A 13748-nucleotide genomic window follows, 5' to 3' on the forward strand; every position below is an offset into this window, starting at 1 on the left:
CCAGAGCTGTTAACTGTCGTTTGGCAGTTCTCAGGGCTTCGGCTATGGACATACCTCTGTACTTCCTTAGCAGCCAATATGAATCTTCGGTCTTCCCACTCTTCTGCAGCTTAGTTAGTCTGCTGACCGATGTCCCTGTGGTTTTCATCTTGGCTTCCAAGCACATGTGGGACTCTGACAACCACAAGGACCGCCGTTCACACTCACAGAAAAACAACTGGTGACCCAGCGATCAAACGTTGTCAACAGAGGATTGCTATCGCATCTTGCATTGGAAGACATACCATCACAACGCACCACTGCAACATCATCGCCGAACCGATCGGATCGGGAAACGCGAGTTCAAATCACACCTCCACAAATCACAGATGGCACGAAGATAATAGTATCACAGGAGATGTAAGTTCGGTCCTCACCTCGGGGCACATCGACACTGGCTGCTGCAATCAGAGAGAGAGTCACAGCTAAACTGGCGACTGCCAGTCAATGAACTCAGCTCCCCACAAAGTGATAAATTCCAACAGACAGCTTATTTGAAGTAGCCAATGAAGCCCAACTCACAATTGTGACCTCCAATAAATCTGTGACCGATAATCTGATACATGCATCGGCAGCAGCAGTCCTAGAAATGCGGAGCTACAAAATGAGCTACAGTAGAGAGTACTGTTATACTGTTGGAGACAAGACGAACAGTCTCACACCTTCAGGGTCCTGTACCTCCTTCCTCATGGTAGCATAAGAGAGGGCACAACTCTAGTGATGGAGGTCCTTAATGATGAACGCCTTGTTTTTGACTCATCGTTTCTTGAAGACTGGGGTCGAGGAGGAGAAATAAAAGGATCAGCCATGATTGAATGGTAGAGTAGACTCGCTGGGCCATTTGGCCTAATTCTGCTCCTATGTCTTATGGTCTTTTGTCCTGAATGCTATGGGGTTATCTATGAGGAGAGACTGAGTCGCCTAGGACTAATCTCACTGGAAGTCAGAAGAATGACTTGCAGAGTTCCTTCAGCATTTTCTCTGTCGGTGTATGTGGTTTAGTTTTCGCTGGTAGGATCTCTATGTTGCCAGTGAGACCCGCATTTATTCCCCCTGGGAAGGTGGGAATGAGCCATGTTCTTGAACCGTACAACAGCACGGCACAAGAACAGGCCTTTCAGCCTACAATGTTGTGTAAGACTAATCAAGATAGTGACATCTAATTAATCTACTCCCTTCTACCCACACAATATTCGTATCCCTCCATTCTCTGCAGTTAACATGCCTACCTAAATGACTCTTAAATGCTGCTGGGTGTCCCAGTTCCCTCTCACATTCCATAGATGATTGGGTTAGGGTTAGTAAGTTGTGGGCACGCTACATTGGTGTGGGGAGCATGGCGGCACTCCCATGTTCCCCTAAGTGACACATTTCACTGTCTGATCTGATGTGCCCGTGAGAAATGCGCCGCTAAAGAACAACTTTTGAATACAAAATTTGGCTCCAAAGGGAAATATATAAGATGAAGGGTCTCGGCTAAAAATGTTGGCTGTTTATTCATTTCCGTAGATGTTGAGTTCCTCCGGCATTTTGTGTGTTACTCTGGGTTTCCAGCATCTGCAGAATCCCTTGTGTTTGTCTGTTTGCCTCTTCCTGCCGGAGAAGCTTGCTGATGTATCCATTCCCAACCCAGCCTGCAGAGGGAGGTTGTTCACCGATGCCGTCTCATGTGCACAGACAGTGATCTGACATTGTGAACAGTGTTCATGGAAGCTGCCAGATGCTGGCATCCTGTCAGGCAGAACTAATTCTCCTGAGCCCGATTGTTCTGTTTACAGTCTCGGGACGATTCCTCCACACAATGCACCTACAGAATTTGCTTAGCAAACAAGCATCATTTTCAGCTAAGCCAGGCACTGAAATGTAGATTCCTGGGAACGGCAACCTTTAGCCATTTCCAACACTAATGTTTCTGCATCGGTGAAGACGAGAGCATGCTGTGGTTCAGAGAGACTTGGGAGTGCTTGTGCGTGAAACACACGAGGCTCGTTTGCAGGAGCAGCAGGCTATCACGAAGGCCTTCATTGCTAGAGGGGTTGTATTTAAGAGCAGGGAGGTTATGCTGCAGCTCTACCGGGCACAGGTGAGGCTGCAGTTAGCAACACACACAGAGAATGCTGGAGGAACTCAGCGGGTCAGGCAGCATCCATGGAAACGTACAGTGTTTTCAGGGCTGGAAAAAAAAAGATGAGAATGCGAGGGCAGGGGAGGAAGAAATACAAGGTGGTAGGTGAGGGAAGGGTGAAGTACAGAGCTGGGAAGTTGATAGGTGAAAGAGATAAAGGACTGGAGAAGGGGGGAATCTGATAGGAGAGGGCAGAAGACCATGGACAAAAGGGAAGGGTGATGTCAACAGCAATCAACCCGATGTAATGAAACAAGTATATTAGGGACTTTTGAGAGTCTCTTAGACAGGCACGGAGAACTAGAGGGGATAACTCAACTCACCTCATCACTGAACTGTTCCCACAACCCATGGACTCACTTTCAAGGGCTTTTCATCTTGTGTTCTTGATATTTATTGCTTATTTATTTACTATTGCAGATTTTTTTCTTTTTCTGTTTGCAGTTTGCTGTCTTTTGAGGTGTTTGTCCATCTTGTGTGTGGCTTTCCGTTGATTCTATTGAGTTTTTTGTATTTGCTATGAACGCCCGCAAGAAAATGAATCTCTAGGTTGCTGAAGTGTACGTACTTTGAACAGGGGTGAAGGAAAACGAAGGGCAGTGCGGGGGGGAAGGGTTTGAGTGATCATGGAGAAGATTAAAAGGTCAGTACAGCATTGTGGGCCAAAGGGCCTGTTCTGTTCCATGACACATGTTCTATGTAAATCTAACTGGGTTGTACTTTCCCCCCAGAATGCCAAAGCAGGAGAGCGGCCACCTGACAGAAATTCAATGGAGATCTTGGAGAAGAAAGTGGCAGCGTTGGAAGTACAAAGGAAAGAGGCAAGTGCTGGGAAATGGAGACTTACCCATGGCATGGAAGGGGGTGAACGTGCTCCCTTTATTCCACCCACCCACCCATTACTTCATTGGTCAAGGCGAAGAGTACAGTAACTGAGGCATAACCTTCAACTGGGCAAGACGTTGGTGAGACTCAACTTGGAGAACTGTAACACACACAAAATGCTGGAGGAACTCAGCAGGTCAGGCAGCATCTATGGAGAGGAATGAACAGGCAACATTTTGGGCAGAAGCCCTTTATCAGGTTTGGACAGGAAGGAGGAAGTTGCCAGAATAAAAAAATGGGAGAGGGAACTGACAACAAGCAAGAAGGCAATAGGTCAAGACAGGTGGGGGGGTGGGGTGAAGTAAGAAGCTGGGAGGTGATATGTGGAAAATGTTGAAGAAAGAGGAATCTGATAGGAGAGGAGAATGGCCCATAAAGTACCATGTCTGATTCTGGTTGCCCAGCTATAGGAAGGGAGTCATTAAGGTGGAGAGGGTACAGAAAAATTTCACAAATATATCACCAGGATTGGAGCGCTTGAGTTAGGACTTCATTTCCTCCCCTAGGAGGCTGAGCGATTGCCTTCTGCAATCGAGGTATTGTAAAATTGTGAGAGGTACAGATAGAGTAAATGCAATCAGGTTTTTTCCACTGAGGTTGGTTGAGACTACAACTGGAGGTCATGGGTTAAGAGTGGAAGGTGCATGGCCTATCTTCAGCGATGCAAACGGGCATGTTTTGCGAGCTGTAATAATGTTGTGTTTTCTGTCTCCAGCTGTTGGACGTGAATAAACAGTGGGATCTGCAGTTCCGGGGAATGAAACATCTGTATGAACAGAAGGTAAACTCAAGCCCGGCAGCGTCATGTGGGCCAAATGATGGTGTGGGGTGAGCTGAGAAACGGCCTGGAGTGGGGAGGACAGGCCCTGTAGCCTGCAGAACCCATGCTGTGGAGATGAGTCCATGGCCAGATCAGCCATGATCTTATTGAATGGCAAAGCAGGCTTGACAGGCCGGATGGCCGACTCCTGCTCCTATTTCTTACATTCTTATGCCAAACACCAGCCACTCGTTACATCCCTTCGTCTTCTCCCACACTCCCGTCAGGCTGATAGGGTGGTTAAGATGCTGAATGGTGTGTTGGCCTTTACTAGTCAGGAGATTGAGCACATGGATGCTAGAAAGATGGAGGGTGATGTGGGAGGGAAGGGTCAGATTGATCTTAGAGACGGTTAAAATGTCGGCATGATGAAGGCCCTGTACTGTACTGTAATGTTCTTTGAGGTTCTCCGTTGATCAGGCTTGGCCATGGATCCCAACTGTCTACCTGTCTGGACAGTAGGATATGGAGAGCTCCCCTCTCCTCGCTGCCAATGAACCCAAAGGAACGACAGAGACCGATATAGTTTGCCACCAGTGGGATTGCAGGTGTTGTGTGAATGAAATCGCTGGAGAAAATTACTGGTAGATACAAAGCAGCTTCTTTATTCAACAAAGCAAGACACAGCAGGCATCATACGGAGACTCTTTCGGTGGCTCGATATTTATGTGCTAAACACAAAGGAATCAGAATCTGGTTTATTATCACAGGCATATGCCGTGAAATTTGTTAACTTAGCAGCAGCAGTTCAATGCAGTACATAATCTAGCAGAGAGAGAAATAATAAATAAAATAAAACATAATAAATAAACAAGTAAATCAATTCTGTATATTGAATAGATTTTTTTTTAATGTGCAAAAACTGAAATACTGTATATTAAAAAAGTGAGGTAGTGTCCAAAGCTTCAATGTCCATTTAGGAATCAGATGGCAGAGGGGAAGAAGCTGTTCCTGAATCGCTGAGTGTGTGCCTTCAGGCTTCTGTACCTCCTACCTGATGGTAACAGTGAGAAAAGGGCATGCCCTGGCTGCTGGAGGTCTTTAATAATGGACGCTGCCTTTCTGAGACACTGCTCCCTAAAGATGTCCTGGGTACTTTGTAGGCTAGTTCCCAAGATGGAGCTGACTAGATTTAAAACCTTCTGCAGCTTCTTTCAGTCCTGTGCAGTAGCCCCTCCATTCCAGACAGTGATGCAGCCTGTCAGAATGCTCTCCGCGGTACAACTATAGAAGTTCTTGAGCGTATTTGTTGGCATGCCAAATCGCTTCAAACTCCTAATGAAGTATAGCCTCTCTCTTGCCTTCTTTATAACTGCATCGATATGTTGGGACCAGGTTAGATCCTCAGAGATCTTGACACCCAGGAACCTGAAACTGCTCACTCTCTCCACTTCTGATCCCTCTATGAGGATTGGTATGTGTTCCTTCATCTTACCCTTCCTGAAGTCCACAATCAGCTCTTTCATCTTACTGACGTTGAGTGCCAGGTTGTTGCTGCGGCACCACTCCACTAGTTGGCATATCTCACTCCTGTATGCCCTCTTGTCACCACCTGAGATTCTAACAACAACGGTTGTATCGTCAGCAAATTTGTAGATGGTATTTGAGCTATGCCTAGCCACACAGTCATGTGTATATAGACAGTAGAGCAGTGGGCTAATCACACACCCCTGAGGTGCACCAGTGTTGATCATCAGCGAAGAGGATATGTTATCACCAATCCGCACAGACTGTGGTCTTCCAGTTAGGAAGTTGAGGATCCAATTGCAGAGGGAGGTACAAATGCCCAGGTTCTGCAACTTCTCAATCAGGATTGTGGGAATAATGATATTAATTGCTGAGCTATAGTCGAACAGCATCCTGACGTAGGTGTTTGTGTTGTCTAGGTGGTCTGAAGCCGTGTGGAGAGCCATTAAGATTGTGTCTGCTGTTGACCTTTTGTGGCGATAGGCAAATTGCAATGGGTCCAGGTCCTTGTTGAGGCAGGAGTTCAGTCTGGTCATGACCGACCTCTCAAAGCATTTCATCATTGTAGATGTGAGTGCTACCGGGCGATAGTCATTAAGGTAACTCACATTATTCTTCTTAGGCACTGGTACAATTGTTGCCTTTTTGAAGCAAGTGGGAACTTCTGCCCGTAGCAGGGAGAAGTTGAAAAGTATATACAGTGCTTTCTTTTGATACAAACTTCACGCCTTCTGATTCTGACGCCAGCATCATCTGGACTGGGATTCACAGCTTTTTTAGGAGTGTCTTGTTCCAGATTGAATCCACTATACATTTTCAAGGAGCAGAAGACTAGTAGCCAAGAACATTTGCTAAATGTAAATGAGCTAAACCTGAAAGTCACTGTAACAGCAGAAATGCCACTTAGCGTTGAACTCAATGTAAGGCTGCCCGCTCCGGATTTTTCCCTCGCCATTTACTCCGGAAGCCTTCCCCATGAGTGGGTGTAGCCACAAAGCAGTGGAGGTTTGAGATCAGAGGTTTCCTTCTCCGAGGTGAGCTGCCGACCATGGCTGACTAGCCTGATCTGCCCAAAATGACTGGTTTTAAGGCACCACTAACTCGCTTTTGCTCCATCCCCGTCAGTAGAATCGGTTCCACCGGGCTTAGTAGCTGAGCCACACGTGACGGCCAGGAGCTGGGCCTGGTTGTCAGAGGCTGTTTGAGATGCACAGGATTGGAAGCATTTAACATATAGTGGGAACATATCCCCACTACCTCCCCTGGCTATGACAACCTTAAGGATCCTGTATTGTTCTGTGAAACTGGAGACACTTGGAAGAATGTGCACATCACCAAACAAGGTGATGATAGGACAGTACAGGTCATTCGGTCCTCACCCTTTAACCTACTCCAAGATCAATCTAACCCTCCATTTCTCTATCATCCATCTGCCCAGCTAAGCGTCCCTTAAACATCCCTAATGTATCGGTGTCTGCCACCACCCCGGCAGGGTGGTCCACTTACCCACCCGTCTCTGTGTCAAAACCTACCTCTGACATCCCCCTATACTTTCCTCCAAACACCTTAAAATAATGCCCCTTGTATCAGCCATTGCCAACCTGGGAAAAAGTCTCTGGCTGTCCACTTGATCTAAGCTTCCTATCATCTCGTACACCTCTATCGAGTCACCTCTCATTCACCTTCTCTCCAAAGAGAAAAGCCCAACCTCACTCACCTCTCCTCAGAAGACATGCTGTCCAATCCAGGCAGCATCCTGGTGAATCTCCTCTGCACCCTCTCTAATCCAGACAGCATCCTGGTAAATCTCCTCTGCACCCTCTCTAATCCAGGCAGCATCCTGGTAAATCTCCTCTGCACCCTCTCTAATCCAGGCAGCATCCTGGTGAATCTCCTCTGCACCCTCTCTAATCCAGGCAGCATCCTGGTGAATCTCCTCTGCACCCTCTCTAATCCAGGCAGCATCCTGGTGAATCTCCTCTGCACCCTCTCTAATCCAGGCAGCATCCTGGTAAATCTCCTCTGCACCCTCTCTAATCCAGGCAGCATCCTGGTGAATCTCCTCTGCACCCTCTCTAATCCAGGCAGCATCCTGGTAAATCTCCTCTGCACCCTCTCTAATCCAGGCAGCATCCTGGTAAATCTCCTCTGCACCCTCTCTAATCCAGGCAGCATCCTGCCAAATCTCCTCTGCACCCTCTCTAATCCAGGCAGTATCCTCGTGAATCTCCTCTGCACCCTCTCTAATCCAGGCAGCATCCTGGTGAATCTCCTCTGCACCCTCTCTAATCCAGGCAGCATCCTGGTAAATCTCCTCTGCACCCTCTCTAATCCAGGCAGCATCCTGGTAAATCTCCTCTGCACCCTCTCTAATCCAGGCAGCATCCTGGTAAATCTCCTCTGCACCCTCTCTAATCCAGGCAGCATCCTGGTGAATCTCCTCTGCATCCTCTCTAATCCAGGCAGCATCCTGGTGAATCTCCTCTGCACTCTCTCTAATCCAGGCAGCATCCTGGTGAATCTCCTCTGCATCCTGTCGAAAGCTTCCACATCCTTCCTATGATGAGGTGACCAGAACTGAACACAACACTCCCAAGTGTGGTCTCACCAGGGTTTATGGAGCTGTAACGTTACCTCACGCCTCTTGAACTCAATCCCTGACTAATGAATGCCAAACAGCATACACTTTCTTAACAACCCTACCAACTTGTGTGGCAACTATAAGGGATCCATGGAGGTGAACCCCAGGTTCCCTCTGTTTCTCCACACTGTTAAGAATCTGCCGTTAACCCTGTATTCTGCCTTCCGAGTGAACCATTTCCCACTGCTCTAAACTGAGCATCGGCTGACTTCTGTTGGCCGGGTCGCGGCGCGGGCTGGTGTTACTGGGCTGTCCAGCTTGACTCTGGTCTCGCCACAGATCGTGAACCTGAGGCAGCGGCTGGCCTCGGCGCAGAGGGAGCTGACCGAGAGGGAGAGTGCCTGTGACGAGAGGCAACGGGACTTTGACAGGAAGCTGCTGTTGGCTAAATCCAAGCTCGATAATGGAGAGGTACAGTCACGGCACGTTCCACCTCCCATCCCGTCACCCTTGGGTCTCCCTCCCCCCTATCCCCCACTCACCCTCTGGTCTCTTCAACATCTCCACACCCTCTGGTCTTCTCCCCCACGCAAAGCCCTCTAACCCTCTAATCTTTTCACCCCCCCCCTTACCCTGCCTCCCTCTGGACTCCTCAGCCTCTGCGTTTTGCATCGTGAAGATTACACGCGACTCCTTGTCGGCCGATTGAGTTGGTATCGTTGTCAGGGTGGGCTTATTGCCATGTGCACGGGTATGGTGGGGTACAGGATCAGCAGCATCACAGGTAGAGATGCCACCCGGGACAGGGCATCTCCTTGGGTCGCTCACACTGTGACGAGAAAGACTACACCGCAAAAAATCCCATAATCACACTGCTCCTTTGCTGACGTCAGGTTAGGGTTGAGCAAGTCAGTTCAAAAGTTCAAAGGAAATGTATTATAAAAGTGCATGATGTCACTGTATGCCACCCTGAGATTCATTTTCTTGTGGGCACTCACAGTAAACCTGTAGAATAATACACCGCTTAACGCTGGTGTGGAGTGCTTACACAGGGAAATCAGAGCCATGCCAGGTCATTATAACATTACATAAATGGACATGCGTGCCCGATTTAAAAAAAAAATCAAACTGGAAACGCATGATATTATTTTATATACACACAGTAGTTCACGGAGTAGCAAACACAGAAACAGGCCGAACCCATACATCCGCAGAGCAGCAACACGTGGCAGCAGGAGGGAACCGGGTGGGGGTTACGTCCCAGAGAGGAGGGAACCGGGTGGGGGTTACATCCCAGAGAGGAGGGAACCGGGTGGGGGTTACATCCCAGAGAGGAGGGAACCGGGTGGGGGTTACATCCCAGAGAGGAGGGAACCGGGTGGGGGTTACGTCCCAGAGAGGAGGGAACCTGGTGGGGGTTACGTCCCAGAGAGGAGGGAACCGGGTGGAGGTTACGTCCCAGAGAGGAGGGAACCGGGTGGAGGTTACATCCCAGAGAGGAGGGAACCGGGTGGAGGTTACACCCCAGAGAGGAGGGAACCGGGCGGGGGTTACATCCCAGAGAGGAGGGAACCGGGTGGGGGTTACATCCCAGAGAGGAGGGAACCGGGTGGAGGTTACATCCCAGAGAGGAGGGAACCGGGCGGGGGTTACATCCCAGAGAGGAGGGAACCGGGTGGAGGTTACATCCCAGAGAGGAGGGAACCGGGTGGAGGTTACGTCCCAGAGAGGAGGGAACCGGGTGGGGGTTACGTCCCAGAGAGGAGGGAACCGGGTGGGGGTTACGTCCCAGAGAGGAGGGAACCGGGTGGGAGTTACATCCCAGAGGGGAGGGAACCGGGTGGGGGTTACGTCCCAGAGGGGAGGGAACCGGGTGGGGGTTACGTCCCAGAGAGGAGGGAACCGGGTGGGGGTTACGTCCCAGAGGGGAGGGAACCGGGTGGGGGTTACGTCCCAGAGGGGAGGGAACCAGGTGGAGGTTACATCCCAGAGAGGAGGGAACCGGGTGGAGGTTACGTCCCAGAGAGGAGGGAACCGGGTGGGGGTTACGTCCCAGAGGAGGGAACCGGGTGGGGGTTACATCCCAGAGAGGAGGGAACCGGGTGGGGGTTACGTCCCAGAGAGGAGGGAACCGGGTGGAGGTTACGTCCCAGAGAGGAGGGAACCGGGTGGAGGTTACGTCCCAGAGAGGAGGGAACCGGGTGGGGGTTACGTCCCAGAGGAGGGAACCGGGTGGGGGTTACATCCCAGAGAGGAGGGAACCGGGTGGGGGTTACGTCCCAGAGAGGAGGGAACCGGGTGGGGTTACGTCCCAGAGGGGAGGGAACCGGGTGGAGGTTACATCCCAGAGAGGAGGGAACCGGGTGGGGGTTACGTCCCAGAGAGGAGGGAACCGGGTGGAGGTTACGTCCCAGAGAGGAGGGAACCGGGTGGGGGTTACATCCCAGAGAGGAGGGAACCGGGTGGAGGTTACGTCCCAGAGAGGAGGGAACCGGGTGGGGGTTACGTCCCAGAGAGGAGGGAACCGGGTGGGGGTTACGTCCCAGAGAGGAGGGAACCGGGTGGGGGTTACGTCCCAGAGGGGAGGGAACCGGGTGGAGGTTACGTCTCTACAGAGGGACCAGCTGTGGATCGTCCTCTAACTTTGGCCTCTTCGAGTAGGCGTCGATATTTGACGCCTTTTCTTGTTTCCCCTCACGAAGCTGCTCTCGGTCGCAGGAGGTCACATTGAAATTAGCTCTGATTGCTTCGCTCCAGTCTGGGCCATTATCAATTTACACTGCAGATTTCAAAGAGGCAGCAACGTCAACCTGATGCTCAGCAGCTTCCAGGCGCCGTGTCGCGTGCACTCTCACTGAACATCTTCGATGCGTTACCCTTGCTGGAGACTGCAGGCAGTTTTCCAGACATTGTGGGTGGGAAAAAGATGGAATAGGTTAGCAAGGGAGCAACAACGTTCAGACACGGTGGGGGCGGGGTGGTGGAGGCAGAGCGTGAACTAGTACCTGATTGGCTGTGAGTGGCTCAGGCTGAATGTGAAGCGCTCCCATTGGCTGATTGAATGTTCACTGGAAGAGCAGACCTCTTGGGATGTTCCAGCTGTTTAGAATGATTTTTTGTCAATTTCGAAGATTTCAGTAAAGAATTGAATAACTGCATTGTAACAAATCAGTGCTATGTTGGGGGGGGGGGTGGTCTGAGTGTAATCATAACACAATCAGTGAGAGACAGCACCAACTTTGTATTCGACCAAAGTGCAGAAGACAAGCTGTGCAAATACAAAAAGAAAGAAATAATAATTAGTAAATCAACAATAAATATTCAGAACAGGATATGAAGTTCAGTGATGGGCCAAGTTCAATGGTTCATTTATTGTCAGAGTATGTATCCATATACAACTCTGAGATTGATCTTTTCCAGAAAGCCGCGGAATAAAGGAAGAACATGAGTCACATGGAGAGAAATATCAAACCACCGCCTCCCCCCAGCACACAAAAGAACGGCATCCCAATCATAAGCACACAGACCCCCTCACCCCGCACAACACTGAGTCCCAAGTCCCCTCCCCTTGCGCAAGCCCTCCCCAATCCCCCTCTCCCACTCAAAACACAGGAACATTGACCCCCCCCAATCCCCCACTCCCACACAAAACACAGGAACATTGACCCCCCCCCATCCCCCTCTCCCACTCAAAACACAGGAACATTGACCCCCCCAATCCCTCACTCCCACTCAAAACACAGGAACATTGACCCCCCCAATCCCCCTCTCCCACTCAAAACACAGGAACATTGACCCCCCCAATCCCCCTCTCCCACATAAAACACAGGAACATTGACCCCCCCAATCCCCCTCTCCCACACAAAACACAAGAACATTGACCCCCCCAATCCCTCACTCCCACTCAAAACACAGGAACATTGACCCCCCGCCAATCCCCCTCTCCCACTCAAAACACAGGAACATTGACCCCCCCATCCCCCTCTCCCACTCAAAACACAAGAACATTGACCCGCACCCCCAATCACTCACTCCCACACAAAACACAGGAACATTGACCCCCCCAATCCCTCACTCCCACTCAAAACACAGGAACATTGACCCCCCCAATCCCTCTCTCCCACTCAAAACACAGGAACATTGACCCCCCCAATCCCTCTTTCCCACTCAAAACACAGGAACATTGACCCCCCCAATCCCCCTCTCCCACTCAAAACACAAGAACATTGACCCCCCCCAGTCCCCCTCTCCCACTCAAAACACAGGAACATTGACCCCCCCCATTCCCCCCTCCCACTCAAAACACAGGAACATTGACCCGCCCCAATCCCCCACTCCCACACAAAACACAGGAACATTGACCCCCCCAATCCCTCACTCCCACTCAAAACACAGGAACATTGACCCGCCCAATCCCCCTCTCCCACTCAAAACACAGGAACATTGACCCCCCCCATCCCCCTCTCCCACTCAAAACACAGGAACATTGACCCCCCCCAATCCCCCACTCCCACACAAAACACAGGAACATTGACCCCCCCAATCCCCCTCTCCCACTCAAAACACAGGAACATTGACCCCCCCCAATCCCCCTCTCCCACTCAAAACACAGGAACATTGACCCCCCCCAATCCCCCACTCCCACACAAAACACAGGAACATTGACCCCCCCAATCCCCCTCTCCCACTCAAAACACAGGAACATTGACCCCCCCAATCCCCCTCTCCCACTCAAAACACAGGAACATTGATCCCCCAGTCCCCCACTCCCACACAAAACACAGGAACATTGACCCCCCCAATCCCCCTCTCCCACTCAAAACACAGGAACATTGACCACCCCAATCCCTCACTCCCACACAAAACACAGGAACATTGACCCCCCCAATCCCTCACTCCCACACAAAACACAGGAACATTGACCCCCCCCCAATCCCCCTCTTCCACTCAAAACACAGGAACATTGACCCCCCCAATCCCTCACTCCCACACAATACACAGGAACATTGACCCCCCCAATCCCCCTCTCCCACACAAAACACAGGAACATTGACCCCCCCCCAATCCCTCACTCCCACACAAAACACAGGAACATTGACCACCCCCCAATCCCTCATTCCCACACAAAACACAGGAACATTGACCCCCCCCCAATCCCTAACTCCCACACAAAACACAGGAACATTGAACCCCCCAATCCCTCACTCCCACTCAAAACACAGGAACATTGACCCCCCCAATCCCTCACTCTCACACAAAACACAGGAACATTGACCCCCCCCATCCCCCTCTCCCACTCAAAACACAGGAACATTGATCCCCCCAATCCCTCACTCCCACTCAAAACACAGGAACATTGACCCCCCCAATCCCCCTCTCCCACTCAAAACACAGGAACATTGACCCCCCCAATCCCCCTCTCCCACTCAAAACACAGGAACATTGACCCCCCCAATCCCCCTCTCCCACACAAAACTCAGGAACATTGACCCCCCCCCAATCCCTCACTCCCACTCAAAACACAGGAACATTGACCCCCCCCAATCCCCCTCTCCCACTCAAAACACAAGAACATTGACCCCCCCAATCCCTCACTCCCACTCAAAACACAGGAACATTGACCCCCTCCCAATCCCCCTCTCCCACTCAAAACACAGGAACATTGACCCCCCCATCCCCCTCTCCCACACAATACACAGGAACATTGACACCCCCAATCCCTCACTCCCACACAAAACACAGGAACATTAACCCCCCCCAATCCCTCTCTCCCACTCAAAGCACAGGAACATTGACCCCCTCAATCCCTCACTCCCACTCAAAACACAAGA

General features: G+C 50.7%; 1 protein-coding gene across 3 annotated transcripts in view; it reads left to right on the forward strand.

The window, feature by feature from the left end:
• The window catches only part of tnip1 (TNFAIP3 interacting protein 1), a 136926-nt gene that overhangs the window by 82674 nt on the left and 40504 nt on the right, over nt 1-13748 (forward strand). For all 3 annotated transcript variants that reach the window (XM_059990665.1, XM_059990664.1, XM_059990666.1), the window contains exons 9-11: nt 2896-2985; nt 3765-3830; nt 8257-8388. In XM_059990665.1, the coding sequence (XP_059846648.1) occupies nt 2896-2985; nt 3765-3830; nt 8257-8388 (288 nt within the window). The remainder of the gene's footprint in view (nt 1-2895; nt 2986-3764; nt 3831-8256; nt 8389-13748) is intronic.

The sequence above is a fragment of the Hypanus sabinus genome, chromosome 15 (genome assembly GCF_030144855.1).
Source record: "Hypanus sabinus isolate sHypSab1 chromosome 15, sHypSab1.hap1, whole genome shotgun sequence".
Classification (NCBI taxonomy): Eukaryota; Metazoa; Chordata; class Chondrichthyes; order Myliobatiformes; family Dasyatidae; genus Hypanus; species Hypanus sabinus.